The sequence below is a fragment of the Pantherophis guttatus genome, chromosome 4 (assembly GCF_059756535.1).
Source record: "Pantherophis guttatus breed Tessera chromosome 4, ASM5975653v1, whole genome shotgun sequence".
Classification (NCBI taxonomy): Eukaryota; Metazoa; Chordata; class Lepidosauria; order Squamata; family Colubridae; genus Pantherophis; species Pantherophis guttatus.
Genome location: NC_142066.1, coordinates 70945452 through 70969289, shown reverse-complemented (window position 1 = coordinate 70969289; position 23838 = coordinate 70945452). Strand labels below are relative to the sequence as shown.

Genomic DNA, 23838 nt, shown 5'->3' with positions numbered 1-23838 from the left:
TGACCCAGATTGGATCCTGCAAAATAATAGAATTAGAAGGACGCCAAAGATCCTCCAGTCCAACTCTCCACCCATGCAGGCAGAAAAATGTCTATCCAATTTATTCTTTAAAATCTCCAGTAATGGAGCACCCACATCTTGACCTCTTCTTCTTTGTGGCAGCTCCTCAAATATCAGAACACTGCTATCATTTCACCTCTAATTCTTCTTTTCACTAAACTAGATATACCTAATTCCTGCAACCCTTTAATAATGTTTTAGCCTCCAGCCCCTTAATCATTTTTGTTGCTCTTCTCTGCACTCTTTCTAGAATCTCAAATCTATTTTATATTGTGGCTACCAAAACTGGATACAATATTCCAAGTGTGCACTTACCAAGGCATTATAAAGTGGTACTAATAACTTGTATAATTTTGATTCTATTCCTCTGTTAATGCAGCTTAGGACTGCAGTGGCTTTTTCGATGGCTGCAGCATATTACTGGCTCATATTTAAGTAGTAATCCATTAGGACTAGATCCCTCTCACAGTTACTGCTATTGAACCAGGTTGATTGATTGATTGATTGATTGATTGATTGATTGATTGATTCAATTTATATGCCGCCCTTCTCTGGAGATTCAGGGCAGCTTACAATGTGTTAAGCAAAAGCCTTCATATTTTTGTATATACCTGCTTAGTAGGGCTTTCGGGCCCCCCTAAGCAGTGTTCTTTTTAATACAAAGTCAGCTTATTGCCCCCACAATCCAGGTTCTTATTTTACCTACCTCGGAAGGATGGAAGGCTGAATCAACCTTGAGCCTGGTGAGATTTGAACTCACAGTAATTGCAGGCAGCTGGCAACTAAGTGCTACTTAACAGCACTTTGGTCTGCTGCGCCACCAAGGCTCTTGGTGGTGGCAGAATGGTTCTTGGTGGTGGTAGAATAGGTTCCACCTATTCTATACTTGTGCATTTGATTTTTCTTACCTAAGTGTAAAAACTTACTTTTCTCACCATTGAATTTCATTTTGTTAGATAGTTTCCTGCACATTCTTTTCATCTTAAATTTCTTTCATATCCTCAACCCTGCTGGTTAGAAAGGATAATTTTATCAGCATTAACACATGCAAGGGCTCCCTCTTTACCTTCCTCTCCAGAGGTGGTATTCAGCCAGTTCCGACCAATTCGCCCGAACCCATAGCAAAGATTGCGGGTGGGCCTGTCCATCTATCCCAGCACTATGCCATCCTATTTAGCCACATTTTCGAGGCCGGGCGCATGTGTGGAAGGTGCATGCGTGAGCAAAGCACATGTGTAGAAGGCTGGGCACATTTATTTATTTATTTATTTATTTATTTATTTATTTAATCAAATTTCTATACCGCCCTATTCCCGAAGGACTCAGGGCGGTGAACAGCCAAGATAAAATACAGACAATACAAATATTAAAAATCCCTTAAAATTATTAAATATTTCGGCCGAAACACAGATTAAAACACCCAATTTATAAAATCACGAATTGCATGCGCAAAAGGTACACACACATGGTGAACCAGATATAACAATATCTGAAATCCACCTCTGTTCATATCCATTTCCAGATACAGAATTACTTTCAAAGATTCCATGCAAGTCCTTCCTTGGATGAGCAATTCTGATGACCAGCAATATGATGAGTGATGTGTTTCAGATTTGGCAGATGTTTTGCAAATATTTTTTTTTATTGAAAAAGTTTTCAAATACAAATTTCCCCCCATTTTTCTCCCCCCTCCTCCCTAACCCCCCCTCACCACCCATCCCCCCCTGTGACTTCTTCACAACAAAAAGCTAATTCATAACAGATTATATAATATTTTACCATCCCCTTACTCCCTCCTCTAAATACTGACCCTTACATGCTAATAATATTATTAATATTATTACTTCCCCCTTTTACCATACGTTTCAAAATAACATTATATAATAACTTATAATTTAGCATAATAATATTATTATAACTCCCAATCTAGCAACTATCTGCCTTTTTTTTTCTCCTCCCCCATACTTATATATATAACATTTCAAAGCAGCCTTCCCCATAAATCTTAATTTAACATTTATTCAACTCTATCCATTTCCTCCACTCCCCTAAATATATCACTTAAACATCCCTTTTCTTAAACTAAACAATCAGTAAACCAACCTATTTCCACCCACTTTCCTACAAAATTACCATGCACAACAATTCTTAATATCTTTAATCAACTGCCCGCCCTGCTAAAAAAAATATATTCCGTTATATAAAAAAAAATCAATGACTTTAAATTTATAATCCATATAATATCTTCTTTGATGTCTTTCCACTGGATTGTTGAGTCCATCTTCCATATTAGGGTAACATAGCATCCTGGTTGCAACAGTTTGTTCAAAATCCTCGGTCATCATCTGCCCTCATCAGTAATGAGTATCCTCATATATATATCAAAAAAGGAAAACAACCACCCGAGTGACATTATAATTATATTCCATATAGTATCTGTAATTGTGGCTTTCATCAGGATTGTTAATTCCCATCATCATAATGGGTAACAACCAGATCTTCTGCGTGCCCCAGCGTAGCTCTCTTGCCTTATAGCTCAAGATAAATATAATACATTTATCAATTAAAAAAAAGAAATCCAAAATAGATAATTCCAATCCAACAATTTAAGGCTCTTTTCACATCCCAAAGTTACGGCATTGCAGAGGTCTGTCACTCTCCTCAGGATAATGTTAATCCTTATCCTCAGGATAATCCTCCTCAGGATACTTCGCCTCAACTATCTTTTCATATATTCATTCATTTTTTAAAAAATAACTGGCTTCACTGTTGCTTAATTTAGAAATTTTTATTTTTGTGAGACCTATTTCTTTTTTTCTTTTCTTTTTGTGGGTTTGATCTCCATCTTAATTTCCTTTCTACAAGTTGTATATCATCTGATCGGTTTTCATTCTGCTTTATGACTTGATCTTGTTGGTTTTGCTTTTGTATCTCATATTTCTTTTTTATCAATTGTGTATCAGCTAATTGGTTTCCATGCTTATCTGTGATGAATCATCACATTAGAGTCCGATACCACTTCTCTCATATTTGTAGATAATCCAGCTGAGGTGTCTAAAGAATCCAAAGGCAATTTGTCCACAGCAGCCTTTATAATTCGATGTTTTCCCTTTATTTCCAACTCCTTCTGCTTATCCTGTATTGTGCATAAAGATGTTAAGTTCATTTTCAAAAAATTTTGATAAAATTCTTCCGCTTTTTCAACAGTATTTAGTTGGTATCTTTCTCCTTGATATCTCAATTATGCCAACTGGAGCATCCCACCTGAATAGAATATTTCTTTTTTTAAGCTCAGTCACTAGAAAATCAAATTTCTTTCTTTCCAATAACATCTTAGGCGGGAGCTCTTTGTAAATCCAAATCTTTCTTCCAAACAATTGCAAAGTAGAGTTAAAGGAATTTTGCACAATATTATTTCTTATTTCTTTATCTGTAAAATAAATCACCACATCTCTAGGCAATTGCCTTTGCTTTGCAGTCCAGGAATTTATTCTATAAACTCTATTGATCCTACAAAATACTTCCTCAGGTTGAACCTTTAAAATCCCAGCCAAAATTTCAGAAGGTATTTTCCTTAAATCATCTCTGTTATTTTCCTGCAATCCTCTCAGACTAATTGCATATTCAGTAAAATTATATTGCATCATTTAAACTTCTATTTCAATCCGTTGTTGTATATTTTCTGCATTACAAGTCTTTTGATCAGCCTCCATTTTAGGTTTTTCTTCTGAGCTATTGTCTTGAGTGTTTGTCAAATCATTTTCAATTTTTTGTATTCTATTGTCCATATTGTCCTCAATTTCTTCCATTTTAGACTCTAATAAATTAGTATTTGCATCCAACTTGATCATAAATTCTGCAAAACCATTAGCCATTTTTATAATCTTTCGATCCAAAGTATCAAACTTTAATTGCACTAATTCTTTAATTTCCTGCTTAAATTTTTCAAAGTTCTGATTCACAATCTCATCCCTTCTTACAATCTCCTCCAAAAGAAATTCAATTATGTTAAAATCAGTTTTCTGAGACTGGAGATTTAGAACTTGTTCACGTAATTTATTAATGGGGGAATCCCCCCCCACTGCTTGTTTGTCCGGCTTTGTAAGTTTTAATGCCATGTTTCCACACAAACAAATTTTTTTAAAAAAGAAAAGAGAAGCAAAGAAGAAAAAAAAACTTCTTTCCAACCAAGATCACTATCAGATCTCCAGGAAAAAGAGAACACAAAAGTAGAGCTTTATCTTCAATTGTAGCCAGAAGTATTTATTCCGCTACTTTGTATCTTAATAGAAAACGGAAGGACTCTCCCTTTCAGCCCCTTCTCAAGCCTCGGCAGTCGCCATTTTTAAAAATTCTTTTTTCCTTTTCCTTTTCCTTCTTCAGTAACTGTTATAAAATAAATGAGATACTTGCGATTCAGGGTCACAGGTCCAGCTCACATCCTTTTTAATTATTCTGTTAATTTTGTAGGCTTGTTCTTGTCGCCTAGCTCTGCATAAGCAGAGGTCTCCCAAAGCCCGGAGCGGCGGCGAGGGAAATAGGGAGCTTCATCTGCTTCGTCCCCAAAAGTAAAAAAAAACTTTTGGGGCTACGCAGAGAGTTCTACCTGCCCCCGCCGGCTCTATCTCCATTTCCACATGGAAACGGAGTTTTTTCGAGCCGCCTTTCAGTTATAAAGGCGGCTCTTTACAGGCAATGGGACTGGCGGTCCCGAGGGATCGTCTGGCGGCGGCGAGAAGCAAATATTTTTTTTGTGTTAGAGACAAAGTGTTATTGCCTTTAAAGAAACCAAATCTAAATATTAACTTTTTTTAAATGTTGAAGTGATTACTGTATTTTTCGGAGCACTGGAGTATATGATGCACCAGAGTATAAAATGCAGCTTAGTTTTTGGGGAGGAAAATAGTGGGGGGAGGGGGGGATCTGCTTACCAGGTATTCATCTGGCTAGTGTCCTTAATCTGGTCAGCTTCAGCACATTAGTTTGCTGGGTTTTTTATCCCTGCTTGGGGATAAAAAACAGCTTCTAAGGCACAGCTGAGAGGAAGCAGCAATGAGAAAAGCAGGGGGTGGGGAGATCGCTTCACTTGGCTAGTGCCTAGTTAGGGCTAAAAAAAGCTTCTAACGAACAGCTAAGAGTCGGAGCAAAGCATGGAGATCGCGTCACTCACTAGTGCCTCGTTAAAGCACAGCGGAGAATTGAGGGAGCAGGCAACGCTGAGAAGATCGCTCGCTAGTGTCTCATAGCGCCTCGTTAGGGCTGAAAAAAAGCTTCAAAAAAGTTACATTCGGAGTATAAGACACACTCAAATTTTCAGCTTCTTTTAGGGGGAGGAGGTGCATCTTATACTCCAAAAAATATGGTACATATTCTTAAATAGATAGTGACTAAAAGAATTCACTCTTTTATTTGTATTTTTAGTATATAGAAACATTAGACTGAGAGGAGACAAAGAAGAAAAGTTAATTAACTATTTTGTCTGTTTTAAAGTCTCTTACTAGAGAATCTAATCACACTAGATTGTGATTTTTTTAAAATTAATTTTATCTTTTTTTTTTTTTTTTTAGAAAACTTTACAAACACTTTGTAGAATTTAAGGACAATTTTTGTAACCTGTTATTTTCTGGTATTATTTTATAATTTCTCCATTTTTTCAAGTCCAATTTATTTTAACTTTCCAGTCCTGTAACTATCAATTAAATTATTCTTGCTATTATTTTTTAATGTGTCTTCCCACTCCAGAATTGGGGGATGATATATAATTCATTAACCATAGCACTATGTGTAATGAATGCTTCATACTTTCCATTTCAATCCAAATCAGTTTTGAATATCATTCTACAGGAATTATCTTCATGTGTTCAATCCAACATATAAGGAATATTAAGTAGTCTCACCTTTCTCCCATTCATGTTGGATAGCATAAGAGAAAAAATAGCATATTTTTATAACATGATTATCTACAGCTTTATATGGAATCACTTTTGAAACTTTCAACTGCAGACAATCACATTATAAGTTTGGAAGCCATTGAAATATTTAATTAGAACAATCATACAAAATTTTTCTCTTGATAGATTATTGTCAGCCCTTTGATGTAGTCCAGACAAGAAGCCATGATAACATCACCTTTATTGTAAGGTTATGGTAACAGAATCTTGCAAGTCTGACAAAAATGGTTTCCTCTGTCTTATTTTTAGTCTCCTGAAAACAAAGGAAGGTCCCTTCTAAGATTTTTTTCTATGCTCCCACTCCTCATTAGGATTAAGATTTCATTTATAAGACTTCTGTTTAGATTGTGGCTCTTCCTCCTCTCTTCCAAGGTTATTGTCACTTATATCTACTCCAGAATGATGTATTTCAGTATTTTGTTCTATATTCTGCTATATAAGCATATATTAATTGTACATAGACATTGTTGTATTTGGCAATATGGAGGACAGTTTTAATGGTTTAAATTTGTAGTTTGTAACACATTTGAAGCACTGGAATGGAACAGATTCCAATTGACAGATATATCAATTGTCTTCATTGTGTTTTCAGTTCTAAGTGTAAATAAACAATAATAAACCACTGTGACTGGTAAGGATAAAATTTTACTCTAAAATAAAAACAGAGATTAAAAAATTGTGATTGAATCATTGGTCTTTATTGCACATACCATATGTGGAATACTAAAACAAACATAAGCATCTAATGTAATTTTGAAGTATTATTCATTCACTTTTTCCTTTTGCAACTTTTTGTTGAGGCTAAATGTAAATCTGCATAGTTATTGACAAGATGTGCTTCTGTCCAAATTTTCTAATGTACATGTAACTGCATGAGTACGTATTATATAAATCATTATAATTTACCAAGTGCATTGAAAAGGACACAAATCTGCTGGGATTTACTTAAAGAGTCACGTAGTCCTTACTGTACTGTAAGACTTGGTTTTCTGGTGGCTATTTTCCTTTGCTCATTAATATATATCCCCTCTCCAAAAAAGGCTAAATAGAGTTGCCAGTTGTCATTGTGTCAGATATTTAAGTAATTTATCAACTTACCAGAAGACTTTGATTCTTTTTTTTTTATTGAAAAAGTTTTTCAAATACAAATTTTCCCCCTTTCCCCCCCTCCTCCCTAACCCCCTCTCACCCTCCCCTCCCCCCTGTGGCTTCTCCAAAATAAAACCCAAGTTAATAACAGATTATATAATACTTTACCATCCTTTTATTCCACCCCCCATATACTGACCCTTTCTTTCTAACAATATTATTATATCCCCCTTATACTATACATTTCAAAGCAACATTCAACTGTAAAATTATATAATAAATTCTAATTTAGCAATTTCATCTATTCAACTCATAATCTGTCCATTTCCACCTCCCCCATGCATATGTCTCTTAAGATAATCTATCTCCACCCTTCTAACAATATCATTATGTCCCCCTTATACTATACATTTCAAAGCAACATTCAAAGCAACATTCAGCTGTAAGACTATATAATAAATCCTAATTTAGCAATTTCAGCTCATAATCTATCCATTTCCTCCTCCCCCATACATATATCTCTTAATTCAAATCTTTTACGTATATTGATATAACATAACATCCCTTTTCCTAAGCTAAACAATCAGTAAACTAACCTATCTCGACCCACTTTCCTACAGGTCTACATACATAATATTTTCAATATCTTTATTCTTCTGCCCATTCCACTAAAAAAAAATTATTTACATATATATATAAAATCCTCAATTGGCTTTAAATTTGTAATCCATATGATATCTTCTGTAATGTCTCTCAACTGGATTGTGAATTCCATTACCCATGTTAGGGTAACATCACATCCTAATTCCAACAGTATATTCGGTATCTTCAATTACCATCTGCCCCCATCAACAATAAATGTTTTCATATATAAAAAACCACCCGAGTGACTTTATATTTATATTCCATATAGTGTCTTCTACAATGTCTTCCATCAAGATTATTAATTCCAACCACCGTGTTAGGGTAATAGCCAGATCTTCTGCATGCCCCAATCCCTTAGTTCTCTTGCCTTATAGCTCAGCATAAATGTAATCCATTTGTCAAAGAATCCAAAATAGAAAGTTCCAATCCACTCAATTTAAGGCCATCTTCCACATCCCAGGAGTACAGCACTGCAGAGATCTGTCACTCTCCTCAAGATAATATAAACCAATACTTTGCCTCAATTATATTTTATTCAATCAGCTCTTAAGTAACTGGCATTACACTGTTGTTTGGTCTAAAAAAATTTATTTTTGTAGGACCTGCTTCTTCTTTTCTTAACTTTTTGTAACTTAGATCTCCATCCTGGTTTCCTTTCTATGAGTTATATATCAACTGTTTGGTTTCCATGCTGGTCTATAGCTTGATAAGTCATCACATTAGAATCCAAAGCCGCCTCTCTTGTATTTATAGGTAATCCAACTGTAGCCTCTGAAGGAGAATCCAGAAGCGGCTCGTCCACAAAAGCCTCTGTAGCTTGTTGTTTTTCCATTACCTCCACCTCCATCTGCTTAGCCTGAATTTCAATCTCTTGTTGATTTTGCTTTTCTTTATTCCCCTTGTGTATTATACGTGGAGATGTTAGACCCATTTTAAAAACCTTATAGTAAAATTCTTCTGCTTTTTCAACAGTATTTAATTGATATCTTTCTCCTTGATATCTCAATATTATACCAACTGGAACATCCCACCTGAATGGGATGTTTTGTTTCTTTAGTTCAGTCACCAAAAATCCAAAATCCTTTCTATCTTTTAACATCTTGGGCGGTAGCTCTTTAAATATCCAGATCTTCCTTCCATGCATTTCAAGAGTGGAGTTGAAAGACTTTTGCACAATATCATTTCTTATTTCTTTATCAGTAAAGTAAATCACCACATCTCTAGGCAGCTGCCTTTGCTTTGCCACCCAAGAATTAACCCTGTAGGCCTTATCAATCTTGCAGGATACCTCTTCAGGGCTAACCTTTAAAATCCCAGCCAGAACTTCAGCAGACATCTTTCTCAAATATTGTCTTTTATCTTCCTGTATTCCCCTAATTCTAACAGCAAATTCCATGAATCTGAATTGCATTATTGTGGCTTCATTTTCAGTCCTTTGTTTTATATTATCTACATTGTAAGTCTTATAGTCAGCTTCCTTTATTTTTTTAAACTCTACTTCTGAGCTTTTTTCTTGAATCCTTATTAAATCATTTTCAATTCCTTGTATTTTATTATCCAAATTATAAATCTTATCATCAACTTCCTTCATTTTAGAGTCTATTTTTGAGTTTATAACTTCATCCATCTTCATAATTAGTTCTAAGAAACTTTTCATATGTTGCTTCAGAATATCATACTTTTGTTGAACCAACTCTTTAATTTCCTGTCTAAAATTTTCAAGATTCAGATTCACAGTCTTATCATGTCTTGCCATCTCCTCCAGTAAAAATTTCTTTAGGTCTGTGAAGCCGTTCTTCTGCATCTGCAAGCTCTCAACTTGTTCATGTGATTTATAAATGGGAGAAACCCCCCCCCCCATGGCTTGGTTATCTGGCTTTGTCAGTTATAGCGCCATCCTGCCACACAACAGATTTTTTTTCCTTTTAAAGAAAAAGACTTCTCTCCAAACAATAGCAATAACAAGTCTCTAAGAAGGAAGAAACATGAAATATTTTTTTTCTCTTCACTTCTAACCAGCACTTTTGTTAGATACTTTGTAACTTTGTAACGTTATAAACTATTCAAACGGAAGGACTTTCACTTTCAGCTTTTCTCAAGCCTCGGCCAGTCACCATTTTAGACTCCTCCTTTCACTCTTCTTTACCTTTAAAATCAGTCTTAGGGTTAAAAATACTTGCGGTTTAGAATCCCAGATCCGGATTTCATCCTGCTTGTTCAAATGATCTGTTAATTTCTTTAATTGGTCCGGTCCCATCGCCTGGCTCTGCAAAAGGCAGAGTTCTCCCGAAGCCCGGAGCAGCGGCGAGCGGAAATAGGGAGCCACAACCTGCTTCGTCCCCAAGAGTAAAAAAAGAACTCTGGGGACTTCGCAGAGGGCTCTACCTGCCCTCGCCGGCTCTGTCTCACATTTCTTTTAGGAAATGGAGTTTTTCGAGCCGCCTTTCAGATGTAAAGGTGGCTCTTTATGGGCGACGGGGCTGGCGGTCTCAGAGGACTGTCTGGCGGCGACGGAAGCCAGACCGGAAGCCCCCCCAAGACTTTGATTCTTTGACGAAGAATGAAAGACTCATGTATCAGGGCTTTATTTATTTATTTATTTTCTTAGTATCATTTATTTAGTAGCCTAACAACTATTGATTTAATCCCTTCTGTGTAAAAGTGGCCAAAAATGGCAATTTTAATAAAACATTAATAAGACCACCTTTTTGGTTGGCATCATAATGACATTGGAGTTGTTATCTATTGAGCTAAACTTGAATCTGTAATCCTACCTGATTTTATGATTTAAAAATCATACTTTAAAAAATCATACTTTTAAAAATGATTTAAAAGTCATACACTTTATAACCAAGTGTATGACATATACAAAAAGGACAAACTATACAGTATTTATATATTTTTTCATATCTCTGAATCCTCTTTTTTCTTCCTCATTTGTTAAATGACAGGACACTAGAATTTCAAGTTCATGTGATAATTATGTTAATCCTTTGATCTTGTTTAATGTATTTCAGTCCTAATGGGCCTAAACTGGTACACAATGAAAGCAGAGAGCAGAACAGTGAAACTTACTTCATAAACCACATTTTAGAAGATAAAAAATAATAGCTGGTTGATACATAATACTAAACCTCTCCCCCCCTTATATTTAAAGGATCAATTCCATTGTGGTTGATAAACCTTTTGTCAGGGTTCAAAGTAACACCCCCAACAAAAGAAAAATCCAAGACTAGAAGTTCCTCAAAATTCCATTTTATTAGAGATGTCATATTAGCACATCTTGGAAAACCCTAATCTGAAAGCCTCCAGGTTTTCCCCACCCAAAGGAAAGTGCAAGTCCCTGTCCCAGCACCCACATGTCCATCACATGGCCCAAGCAATGCCCCGTCCCAACTGGAGATGCCTCCCAGTCACACCTCTTCATGTACAGGGCAGGATGTCCTTGAGTCTCAGAGAAAAGAATGTTATTAAGGCTAGATATCTCCATACAATCCTCTCTCCCAGTTTCCCACAGCACTAAATGTGGCAGCCCTGAAGATCCAAAGTAAAAGATGGCTTCCAGGACTGACACCTTTATTTCTTGGCAAGTAGACATACCACATTGTGAATTAATATACCTGAAGACTTATAGCATTTGATGCTTACTTCCAGCAAATTTGTGATCATGGTTCTCTGAATCCAGGAATCAAAGCATGCTGTTGCATGAAGAGTATCATCTATTTAAAATTTTGGGCTACCTGAAAGGGATACCCCACATTGGCTTCTCCCTAAAGAAAAGTTCTTCTTATCCCATAGGAGTCAATGCAAAAGAGTCCCAGAATTTCCTCCAGTTGTTAATAATCAAGTAATTGTGCTGAAATACTGGGTTGTAATTGTATTTCTATTTAGTAGGAATTTTTAGGAAGAGTTGTAAAGAATTTATTTAGCATATTCTTGTTTTTGTTTCTTCTCCCCCAAAGTTATTTTTCTGCCTTTGACCTCATTAATATATTTGAATTCAAGTCATTACTATTGTGCTAAATAAGTGTAATGCCCTGTGGGATATGTAAAAGACTTTAAATCATAAAAGATGTAATACTGCTGTGTAATTTGCGGACAAATGGTGGTGAAATGACTTCATACCCCTCATTCCATTCCTGTCAGTTTAGCAGCCCTCTTCCTTTCAATTTTAGTAAGGGTGTCTGAAACCCATGCTGAATTGCGTAATTTGAATAGGGCCAATAGGTTTTACCATTGAATTTATATGACCATGAAAACTACATTTCTCTACAGATAATATGGTCAAGATTGTACAATAAATTTTTTGGAGAAACTTCAGTATCTTATAATAATTTCTGAAATATGCTTTGGGTGCTCAAATGATTCAATAAACTTTTTATTTTCAATAAGATAATAATTTCTACTGACTTTTTAAAAATCAAATTAATAAAAATAATTTTAGCAATAATACAACTAATAATGGTTTAAAAAAAAAGCTGAAAATTAATCTTATTTTAAATATGGTAAATAAGTTTAGACCAAAAATGACTAAAAGAGCTGAAAAAGAAAGAAGAAAAAGAAGAAAAAAGAAAAAAATCCAATAATTTTGAAAAAATACAAAATTTTATACTACCAAAGAAATAATATTGTTGTCACAGATCATTTCAAATCTGTGTGTAAACAATTACTTAGATATGTACCATATGAAATCAGTCTCCAATTTTGCTTCTCCATTAATAATTAATTCCAATACTGAAAACTAATAAATTTCACTAAGCAAATTGAAAGCCCTTCATGAAAAAACCATGTTTTTCCACAATCCAATCTCTATCCAATCTCAATATATCCAAATTTTTTGTTAAATAGACAAATTCCAAACTTTTTGAGTATAATTTAATAGCACATTAACTTCCTTAAACATTTACCTTAATTCATCACAGGAATAATATTTTAACCAATAAGAAACCAGTAAGGACTTTTTTAAAGAAAGGAGACAAGAAGGAATTACGTTTTAGAGGAGAGAAATGATAAGACAACAGCAACAGCCTAACAAAAATATTAAAAAATATCTTAAATGTAAAAATCCATGCAACTATTTCAGAAAGTGCCAGGGCTCCTTTTTATAAATCAGTTCAGGATTTTTCTTTAAAATCAAAAATATTTTTTTGAAACTGCCTATTTTATCACCATAATTAATTTTCAGTTCACTTGCTTAATTGAGAAACAGTAGCAATGTGCTAAGATTATTGTTTTGTTCTTCTCTTCAAGCTTATTTATAATCTTTTTCGAAAATCCTGTTCTTTTAACTCAGAAGTTAATGCTTCCTGATCACCTGATCATAAAATCAATTTATGATCTGTCATGACTAAAGTCATGGAGTTTGACAAATGATTAGACAGAGGACTATGCTTTGGGCCTCGGGAATCATAATCTCTTCATAAAATGATGGAGTTGGTTGACAGAACTGTCATATAGCTGTGACAATGACTCAGTTGTTTTGCAATATGTTTCATTCACAATAACTAAAAAAACCCTCTTCCCCTTAGAAATGTTTTCATGTCATATGCTAACTGGTGGGTTATTTGTGGATATTTATCAAAAAAAATTATATAGCAACTTAAATATAAAAATTCTACCATCACAGATTGTTGGAAGTTAAATCCAGTCCATATCTTATTCCAAGCTGGGAGAGAAAATGCAGGGAAAGGAAAAATAATTTTGAGGCTGGTTGCAGTTGGAAAGGAGGTTTCTGTTTATTGGAGCAGTAACAACAGTGACAACAGCATATATTCCTGGGTGCAGCTGGCAAATTGGGGTTGTGAGCAAGTGAGTTTTTGAACCTTTTGTGATTTATATGTCATCATCTGTATGAAAATGTGTTCTTTCTTGGTTTGTTTGTGTTTTAATTGGTGCTGTGAAATTCCCTTTGTGATGTGTGGGGTTATGACTGGCCCAAGAGGTGAGGGGAGATGCAAATCTTAAGGTGTTTTGTTGTTTTGATTTAATCTTGTTTGCCTAATCAGTTTCAGTTCTTGGTATATTCTGTCTATTTGGAGATTGCTTTAGCCAAAACCATTTTACAATGTAAAATTGTTTTGTGAATGAAACTTAGTTTCTTAAAGCTTTGCCTGCAGGCTGTTTTAGTGGAGGAAAGACTGGGGCTGCTTTCTGCCTTTGTTTTTTCTCTTCTTCTCCTTTAGGGGAAATATTCTATTCTGGTTCTTTTTTTATTCTGTAAAATATTTTATTCTGTGGAGAGAGGTCCTTTCTACAAGATTAACCAGCACAGAATTTGTTCTTATCAAGAGATATTTACAATTATTCAATTATACGGTTGAATTGAGCGATTATTCCAATTGATAAATTGCCACCTGAGCTCAAAAGAATATAAAGTATCTGTCCAATACTTCTGTTCAATTGTACTGATAGGAATTAATATATCTGTCAAGAGAAGCTTGAGATTTTTTATCATTTGGAATATTAATGCTTTGTATAGGTTGTGTGTGTGTCTCCAAACGTACATTTTTGCAGTTGGTTTAATATTTTATATTTTCCTAATATTTGAAAAATATTATGCAAATAGTTTTATCCAATGTAATTATTTCTGTTTCTTCTTTTCTTTATATATGTATTTTATGCAACTTCTATGTGAATTTTAACCAATTTGTCAAATTCAGAACAATATAGATTCTTATTAAATTTAGTTACACTATTGGTCTGATTTGTCACATAATATTGTATGCAACAATTTCATAGGCAAGATTCTGATTTAAATTAATGTTATGCTTCTATATTGTTTAATTTTGCAATATTTGGGAAGTAGAACAATGAAGTTAACAAAAAACTAGAGGTGTTGTGAACCTATAACTTTCTATTTATATGGTGTGATTTGCTTAGGAAATGATCACTGATAATGGTTAGTCTTCTGATTACACTACTGGTCATTACGTTACAAACAAGCAGAAGATCTAATGAAACTTCAGAAAATAACTAATTTGATTATGCTGTTTGTGGCTATTTAGTCAGAAAGATGGGCAAGAGGAAACATGATAAAGATATCCGAAGAAACTAATGATATAGAAAGTTAAAAAATATTTTCTTTTATTACACTATCAGAAACTGATATTCTATCAGAACAGAACTGATGCATCAGGCAAGAGGTAGAAGAAAATAGTTGTTATTTAAGCACATAGTACAACTATGGACTTTATTATCCAATTTGATTTCAATTTATTATGGTCAAAAGATCCCAAATAGCAAGTTATAATTTAGATTTTAAGTGTTTAACAATTCCATTTATGAAGGATAAAGTTACTTATGAATCTGACATTTATTTTTACCCTTATGGGTGATATAGCCTCCTCAATCTCAGATCTTCCCCAGAGGTCTGCCAGTCTGAAGGTTCAGTGCAGTATGTTCCTGATGTTGAGCCATTCTCCCAGCTTTTCCAACAAGTGTTCCAATATCAGTGGGTCCACTTTATCCTTTACTTTCTGTTCTCTAGTTCCTTCTTCGACTCTGGTACTTTTCCAGCTTCTTATGTTCTTTGTTTCTCTCTTTCTGGAACTGGGTATGTATAGCCTGATAAAAAGAAAGACTAGGGGTGACATGATAACAGTGTTCCAATATCTCAGGGGCTGCCACAAAGAAGAGGGAGTCAAGCTATTCTCCAAAGCACCTGAGGGTAGAACAAGAAGCAACGGGTTGAAACTAATCAAGGAGAGAAGCAACTTAGAATTAAGGAGAAATTTCCTGACAGAACAATTAACCAGTGGAACAACTTGCCTCCAGAAGTTGTAAATGCTCCATCACTGGAAGAGATTGGATAACCATTTGTCTGATGTGGTGTAGGGTTTCTTGACTAAGCAGGGGGTTGGACTAGAAGACCACCAAGGTCCCTTCCAATTCTGCTATTCTATTCTATTCATCCTAATGTTGCTACTATTTGGCACTGCTACATCTATCACCATTGCTGTCTTTTGGTCCCTGTTTCCTAGGATAATGTCTAGTTTATTTATTTATTTATTTATTTATTAAATTTATATACCGCCCTATTCCTGAGGGACTCAGGGCGGTGAACAGCGAACGATAAAAAATACATGTAATACAAATGTTAATTAAACAAAAACCAATTAAAATATACTAAACACTCTGGTCCTAGATAATTCAAGACATCCCAGTTTAAAATAAAATCGAAAGCAATATAAAGGGAAAGTTAGGCCAGGCCGGCCTGCTGAAACAGGAATGTTTTGAGGGCACGGCGGAAAGTGCGCAGATCCGGAATCTTCTGTATCTCTGGGGGGAGCTCGTTCCAGATGGTGGGTGCCCCCACAGAAAAGGCTCTCCCCCTGGGGGCCGCCAGTCGACACTGTTTGGCTGACGGCACCCTGAGAAGCCCCTCTCTATGGGAGCGTACTGGGCGGTGAGAGGCTATTGGTGGCAGAAGGCGGTCTCGTAAGTACCCCGATCCTAAGCCATGGAGTGCTCTAAAGGTGGTAACTAAGACCTTGAAGCGCACCCGGAAGACCACAGGGAGCCAGTGCAGCTTGCGCAGGAGGGGAGCCACATGGGAGCGCCATGCTGCTCCCATAACTACCCGCGCGGCCGCATTCTGGACCAGCTGGAGCCTCCGGGTGCTCCTCAAGGGGAGCCCCATGTAGAGAGCATTACAGTAGTCCAGGCATGAAGTGACGAGGGCATGAGTGACCGTATTTAACGAGTCCCGATCCAGAAAGGGACGCAACTGGCGAATCAGGCGAACCTGATAAAAAGACCTCCCGGCCACAGCCGTCAAGTGTTCTTTTAAAGACAGCCGTGAGTCCAAGAGGACGCCTAAGTTGCGAACCCTCTCTGTGGGGGGCAATGACTCATCCCCAATAGTCAGTGATGGCACCAACTGACTATATCGGGACATCGGAAACCACAGCCACTCGGTCTTGGATGGGTTGAGTCTGAGTCTGTTCCTCCCCATCCAGATCCGTACAGCCTCCAGGCACTGGGCCATCACTTTAAGTTTAGTTGATTGGAAAGTATCTGCCTGTGCTTCTGGATCTGGATCACAATATTGTTACTATAGATTCATGTCAGGTACATTAGCAAGTTGATCTCTAGCTCAATCTCAGCTTGATGTCATCCACGTGGAGGAGATGGCTGATGGTAGTTCCATTCTTGAAACTGTATCCATATAATACAGATGTTGTAATGTTTGGGTAAAACTTTTTTTAAAAAAATATAGAATCAAATTATTTAAGCAAATATATTAATAAATCCAAGTATCAGGTTTGATTTGATCAATTCTTCTAATATTTCTGCTGTACGTCTGTTTGACTATAATTATATTCATAAACATATATAATTTTATTGGATTTATCTATTTTGGGAACTGGCACAAAATATTGAATGATAAATTTATCAAATGGCTTGGCTTCAAGATTAACCTTCAGAATTTTTCTTGTGGTGTACAAATGAAGGCTCTAGGTCTTCATCTAGTTTACAAAGCCAAAATGAAACTCTTAAAACTATGGACTCTTGATGTTCTCTTTATCACACTAGATAGCATCTAAATTGAGAGAAGAGAGTGAAATTTGCTCTCTGTTTATATACAGTTGGTTTTTGCCGTCATCATTTGTAGCAGTTTGTTTTCTCCTTGATAATTCCTTGACTCGACTGTTTATTGCTTGATCATTTCTCTGATTTAATTCCTGCTTATTTGAGTGTTGTTTGCTGGCATGGAGGTGTTCTGGTAATTTTGTTTCCTTTTTAACTTTTTTATTGATTCTTTTGAAAGGGGTGTATGTTATGTAAATAGGTTTGTTTGGCGGGAAGTTTGAATTAACTGACCCTCAGCTGATTGGCTGACCACTACTGCTGTAAGGTATATAAAGGGAGCTGGCTCCCAGGTTGAGTTGCTGGAGTCTCACCATATAATAAAGAGCTGTTGTCACGAACTACTCTGGCTTGCTGCGTCCTCATTCACCCCACTTAACATTGGCGATGAAGGTGGGATTTTGAGGCCAGAAGCAGAAAAGAGCTGAAGCCACGTTCAGAGAGGGGACCGGAGACCGCAACCGAATCCAGCAAGGCGAGCGAGCGGAGCACAGGAGAATCCCCAAAACGATGTCTGCCTACACCCCGCCAGCGCCTTTCGACCCCAAGGAAGAGAAGTGGGGATCCTACATGTCTCGGTTCGAGTGCTTCATGGTGGCAAACGACATGCAGGGGCTACCGGACGTTCGGAAGAAAGCCCTGTTCCTGAGCCACTGTGGGCCAAGGGTCTTCGACACAGCCGAAGCATTGTCAGAGCCGAATTCGGTCCACAACATTTCCTGGTCGACGCTACAGACTCTGCTGAAAGACCACTATGCACCAACGCCATCGAAGTACGTCCAACGCTATGATTTCCGGCAACGGCTACAGCAGGAGGGCGAATCGATCAGCGAGTACATCGCTGCCCTGTGTAAGGCCGCAACCCAATGTGAGTACCGAGACCTGGATGAGATGCTCCTAGAGCAACTAATTTTCGGAGTGAGAGATAGCCGACTCCAGCGAAGGCTGCTTGCGAGGTCAAACCTGACCCTACTCATCGCGCTAGACGAGGCCAGGGCACAAGAGTCATCAACAAAGGCTGCAGAAAGACTAAAGAGCTCCCACGTAACCAGAACAACGCAAAAGACAGCACCAGTGCACCGAGAGGCCACGAGCACCACGAGCGAAGGGGAGTCTGAAGAAGAAGTCTACCGCACCGAGCAGTCCTGCACGGCCCGCAGGGAGCCCAGATATGGATGCGCCAGCTGCGGAGGGTCCCACTCACGTCAAAACTGTAAGTTCAGGGACGCCATTTGCCGTTCCTGTGAAAAAAGGGGCCACATCGCTCGGGTCTGCAGATCCAAGGCACACCAGAGCTACAAACCACGTGGCCAACCCTTCCAATCAGAGCCGGCACCACACCGAAGGCCCAACAGAGATGGCGGAAACCAGAAGGGCGCGAAATTTGAAGACGCTGGGGCCTACACCATCCGCATCGCAGAGACCTGCACCTCGCCCGGAGAAAAGACCTACACCACGGTCGAGATCGAGGGACGGGAGTGCCAGATGGAGATCGACACGGGATCACCAATATCCATCATGTCGTGGGAAAACCTAAAGAAAATCATCCCCAGCGCACGCAAGCGACAGCTCCAGCCACAGCAACGCAGATTGAAGGACTACCAGGGGAACCGCATACCCGTCGAAGGAAGAGGCGAGTTCCAAGTACAGTACGGGGAGTTTACCGAGAAACTGCCCCTCACCATAGTCAGCGACAACCTCCCAAGCCTCCTGGGCATGGACTGGTTTAGAGCCCTAGGCATGGGATTCACCGGAGTGAGAAACGTCAGAAGCACCCTGAAGGAAGACCTGATGCAGGAGTTCCAAGACGTGTTCGACGAAAGGCTGGGCAAGTATGTGGGGACCCCGATTTCATTTAACCTCAACCCCAATATTGCACCCATCCGCTTAAAGCCTAGGCGGGTACCGTTCGCCCTGAAGCCCAAAATTGACATTGAACTGGACAAATTAATCAAACAAGGGGTGCTTGTTCCAGTCGACCACGCCAATTGGGAGACCCCAATTGTGACGCCGGTAAAGCCGGACGGATCAGTGCGCATATGCGCTGATTATAAATGCACAATTAATAAGGCCCTGCAGCAGAGCGCCTATCCAGTGCCCATTGTTCACCATTTATTGCATTCCCTGGGCCCCGGCAAGATCTTCGCAAAACTCGATCTTGCGCAGGCGTACCAGCAACTGCCGGTAGATGGCGCTACCGCAGAGGCACAGACTATCGTAACCCACAGAGGGGCCTTCAAGTGCAACCGTTTGCAATTCGGAGTAAGCGTAGCCCCCGGACTTTTCCAAAGTACCATGGAGCGGCTACTACAAGGGATCCCCAGGGTGGTGCCCTATTTTGATGACGTGCTCATTACCGCCGACAATGAGCAGCAATTAAGAGAAAGACTGAGGGGAGTCCTAAGGAAATTCAGGGACGCAGGACTCAGAGTAAAACGAAATAAATGCATGATCGCAGTTCCCTCAGTCGAATTCCTAGGGTACAGGGTAGATGGCACCGGCATACACCCCACAGAAAGCAAGATCAGGGCAATCAGAGAAGCACCCACCCCCAAAGACAAGGCAGAGTTACAGGCCTTCCTGGGACTATTAAACTTTTACGCCATCTTCCTTAAAGACAAGGCAACAGTGGCAGAACCCCTACATAGACTGTTAACCAAGAAAGCCACATGGAAATGGGGGAAGGCTGAAGACAGGGCATTCGCCGGCATCAAAAAACTGTTATCAGCTGAAAGCTTTTTAATACAATACAATGCAACGCTTCCCCTTGTTCTAGCATGTGACGCGTCCCCATTCGGGGTGGGAGCCGTCCTGAGCCACAGACTCCCGAATGGCCTAGAAGCGCCCATTGCGTACTACTCCCGGACTCTATCAAGCGCCGAGCGAAATTATAGCCAGCTCGACAAGGAGGCCCTCGCCGCCGTTTCAGGAGTAAAGAAATTCCACGAGTACTTGTTCGGGAGGGATTTTGAACTAATCACCAACCATCGACCGCTCCTGGGTCTCCTCGCAGGAGATCGACCAACCCCGGCAGCACTATCGCCCAGGATGACACGCTGGGCCATCTTCCTCGCAGCATACTCCTATCGCCTGGTACATCGACCAGGGGCGGACATGGGCAATGCGGACGCACTCAGCCGATGCCCACTCCCTGACGGCCTAGAAGACCCCACACCCGGCATCCCCATCCTGCTGATAGACGTTTTGGACTCTGGGCCCATAACATCAGCCGAGGTTGCGAGAGCCTCAACCAAAGACCACGTGATCCGGACAGTCGCAAGTTGGGTCATGAGGGGGTGGCCGGAAAAGATTGGGAGCGGGGAATTTAAACTGTTCGCGGGAAAACGGGACGAGCTGACAATGCAAGGGGGGTGTTTGCTATGGGGCGATCGGGTTGTTATTCCTTTACGTTTACGGGAAAAGGTTTTAACATTGTTGCATGAGGGGCACCCTGGGATTGTAAGAATGAAGGGGCTAGCCAGGAGCTACGTCTGGTGGCCCAGCATGGACACAGACATTACCGAGTGGGTGGGGAGATGCCAGCCCTGCCAAGAGTCCAGATCAGACCCACCAACGGCGCCCGTGAGAGAGTGGGAAAGGCCCCAGGGACCCTGGTCCAGGATACACATTGATTTTGCAGGCCCATTTCACAGACAGACCTTCATGGTCGTTGTAGACGCATTCTCCAAATGGTTGGAGATCAAGCTAATGAAGGCCACTACCACCGACGCAACCATCAGGGAGCTGAGACAGTTATTCGCCACCCATGGGTTACCGGACATCCTAGTGTCAGATAACGGGCCACAATTCACCGCGACACAATTCGAGGGCTATTTAGCAGGACTAGGGATCAGACATGTCCTTTCAGCCCCGTTTCATCCGGCCAGTAACGGACAGGCGGAGAGATTTGTAAGGTCAGCAAAGGAGGCCCTTTCACGTCTAAGCCCCGGAGACTGGCAGGAAAGGATAGATAAGTTTTTAATAGCACAGCACTCCACACCCTGTACAGCCACAGGCCGAAACCCGGCAGAACTATTAATGGGACGGAAACTCCGAGGAATACTAGATAGGCTCAACCCCAATTACTCTCCAGAGGTTTTCAAGGGGGGGGGAGAGAAAGCTTAGAGAATTCACCATAGGAACACCGGTTCACGCTAGAAACTATGGACAGGGCCCATTCTGGGAAGCCGGGACAATCACAGAAATCACGGGGCCCAAATCATACAGGGTAGATATGGGGGACGGGAAAGTTTGGCGCAGACACATTGACCAGCTTAGAAAACGGGTGACCACAGACACCGACGACAAGTTAGACGACCCCATTTCTGACCATGACTACCAGCCAGAAGCACAAAACACGAGCCCGAGTAGAGCGGAGGACTTAGCTGAGGATTCTGGTATCCAGCGCCGCCCCATCGAAGTAGTCCAAACAGCCGGAGAAGTCGCCGCCCACGAGGAGGTCCCGGAGGCCTCATTGGCGGAGCAGGGAGAAACAGAAAGTCCCTCCGACCTGCTCGACGCCGCCCCTCCGACTGAACTGCGCAGGTCAACTAGGACTCGTACACGCCCTAGTCACCTGAGAGACTTTGTATGTAAATAACACCCCAAGTGACTTCTGGGAGGGGAGGAGTGTTATGTAAATAGGTTTGTTTGGCGGGAAGTTTGAATTAACTGACCCTCAGCTGATTGGCTGACCACTACTGCTGTAAGGTATATAAAGGGAGCTGGCTCCCAGGTTGAGTTGCTGGAGTCTCACCATATAATAAAGAGCTGTTGTCACGAACTACTCTGGCTTGCTGCGTCCTCATTCACCCCACTTAACAGTGTAAATGTTGTTTATTTCTATGTATCTTTTGATGGCTGATTTGACTACCAAGCTTCTAGGAATTCCCTGGTGTTTTTGGATCTAGGATGTTCACAGTTTCCCAAATGAACTTATTTCTCAGTTGAAATAGTTTTCCAGTTAAAACTACTTAGGCTTAGGCCTTATCTTAAAGGGAAATATTACACTGATTATATGAGCAGAACAATTTTGTATTCTTTGGTGACAAACTTTATATATCTAGACACAAGGTTCACTGAATTTATAAACTTTTGAGTAGAATTGTGCTCTTGGATAATGTATACTGTCTTCTGACCATAAGGTTATCTGGTAACATATATCAAATGACTCGGGGTCCCATATCTGCTATTCATGCATCTTCATCATCAACAACATTATCATCACAATACCAACATTACTTTATGTTTCATTTATTTTATTTTTTTGTTAAATAAAACAAAACCTCTTCATTGATAACCAGGAAATAGAGATAGAAACACTGAAATTATTTACGATACCAAGATTGCTCAACAGATAACTGATAGTGATAGCAACGCTTTTAGCAATTGTCCTAAAGAAATCGGGTGATCTGTCAGCAAAGAAAAAGAACTGCTGATCTGGTCACAAGAATGAAACAAGAACTGTGTCATGCCACGTAGAAAGGAACATTGGTACATAATAGATTTTTCTATGTTTGGCAGTGGATAGAGCTAAATCTCCCTTGAGTAGGAATGTCATTACAATAATAATATTGATCTATTTTTCATCTTTCAATTCACAAGCATTTGGAGAGAATAATATTGTGATAAACAAAACGTCCAATGTATACTGCAAACAAAAACTGTCAGCCAGTATTTTAGCATTAGGAGTAATTGTGAGACTCACAGGGAAAATTTTTCTCCCTTATATTTTTTAAATATAAGAGGAAAATCCCAGATGATTTTACTGGCATTTTAATCGTTACAGATGAGAGGGGGCATAATGTTTGTTAGCACATATGATGTGTCATTTCTCTTTTTTTCCTTGATTCAAAAGACTACAATATGAATATTTCATGATAATGATGAAAAGAAAACATTACAAATGTCAATATTTTAAAACGTTTAAAAAATATAAGCTTTTTGAGGCATATTAAAAATATGACTTAAAATTTAAATAAATTTGGAAATTTATTTCATAAGGAAAACAACTGAGTAAACTTACACATTGTTCAGTTGCCTTTTTTGCTTTCTGTCAAAAAAAAAGACTAATTAAAATGTTGACAAAGTATATATCAGAAATTCACCAATGAAAATCAAGTTTAGATTTATCTGCCAAATGTTATGATCTAATTTTTAGCTACCTATTCTTGCATAAAGTCTCAATACATTCAAATATTAGGAATACAGTCAAAGTATACATAGTCATAGGACAAATATATTTTAGACCAAAATACTGTTTAAAAATAGCAAAACTTACTCAAAATAACACATCGTAATAAATCTATATCATAGTCTCTGAAGAGTCTAATATACACAAAAATGTTGTTTTAAAATTTAAAGGACACTAAAAACAGAAAACAAATACATAACATACCATATGTTTTCAAGAAAAGGGCATAGGGACATCTTCAAGATGATTCAGAAAATCAAGACAGTGGTTGCAGAAGCCCCTTTACTTTTTTTGTACATGCATCATATCCAA

At 38.8% G+C, this 23838-nt stretch overlaps 2 protein-coding genes across 4 annotated transcripts in view; both read left to right on the top strand.

The window, feature by feature from the left end:
• The window catches only part of CNTNAP2 (contactin associated protein 2), a 1550102-nt gene that overhangs the window by 330452 nt on the left and 1195812 nt on the right, over positions 1-23838 (top strand). The gene's annotated exons all lie outside the window — the stretch shown is intronic.
• On the top strand, positions 15743-22140 carry LOC132711897 (uncharacterized). Its single transcript, XM_060691828.2, has 2 exons — positions 15743-20637; positions 21677-22140. Exons 1-2 carry the CDS (start codon positions 17844-17846, stop codon positions 21931-21933), a joined length of 3051 nt encoding a protein of 1016 aa, XP_060547811.2. The 5' UTR covers positions 15743-17843; the 3' UTR covers positions 21934-22140.

What these genes read in the sequence shown, in the direction of transcription:
- LOC132711897 (XM_060691828.2), top strand. Translation starts at nt 17,844, where the DNA reads ATGTCTGCCTACACCCCGCCAGCGCCTTTCGACCCCAAGGAAGAGAAG. An exon ending in GGTCATGAGGGGGTGGCCGG is followed by an intron (nt 20,638 to 21,676) that starts AAAAGATTGGGA and finishes ATGACTACCAGC; the next exon opens with CAGAAGCACAAAACACGAGC.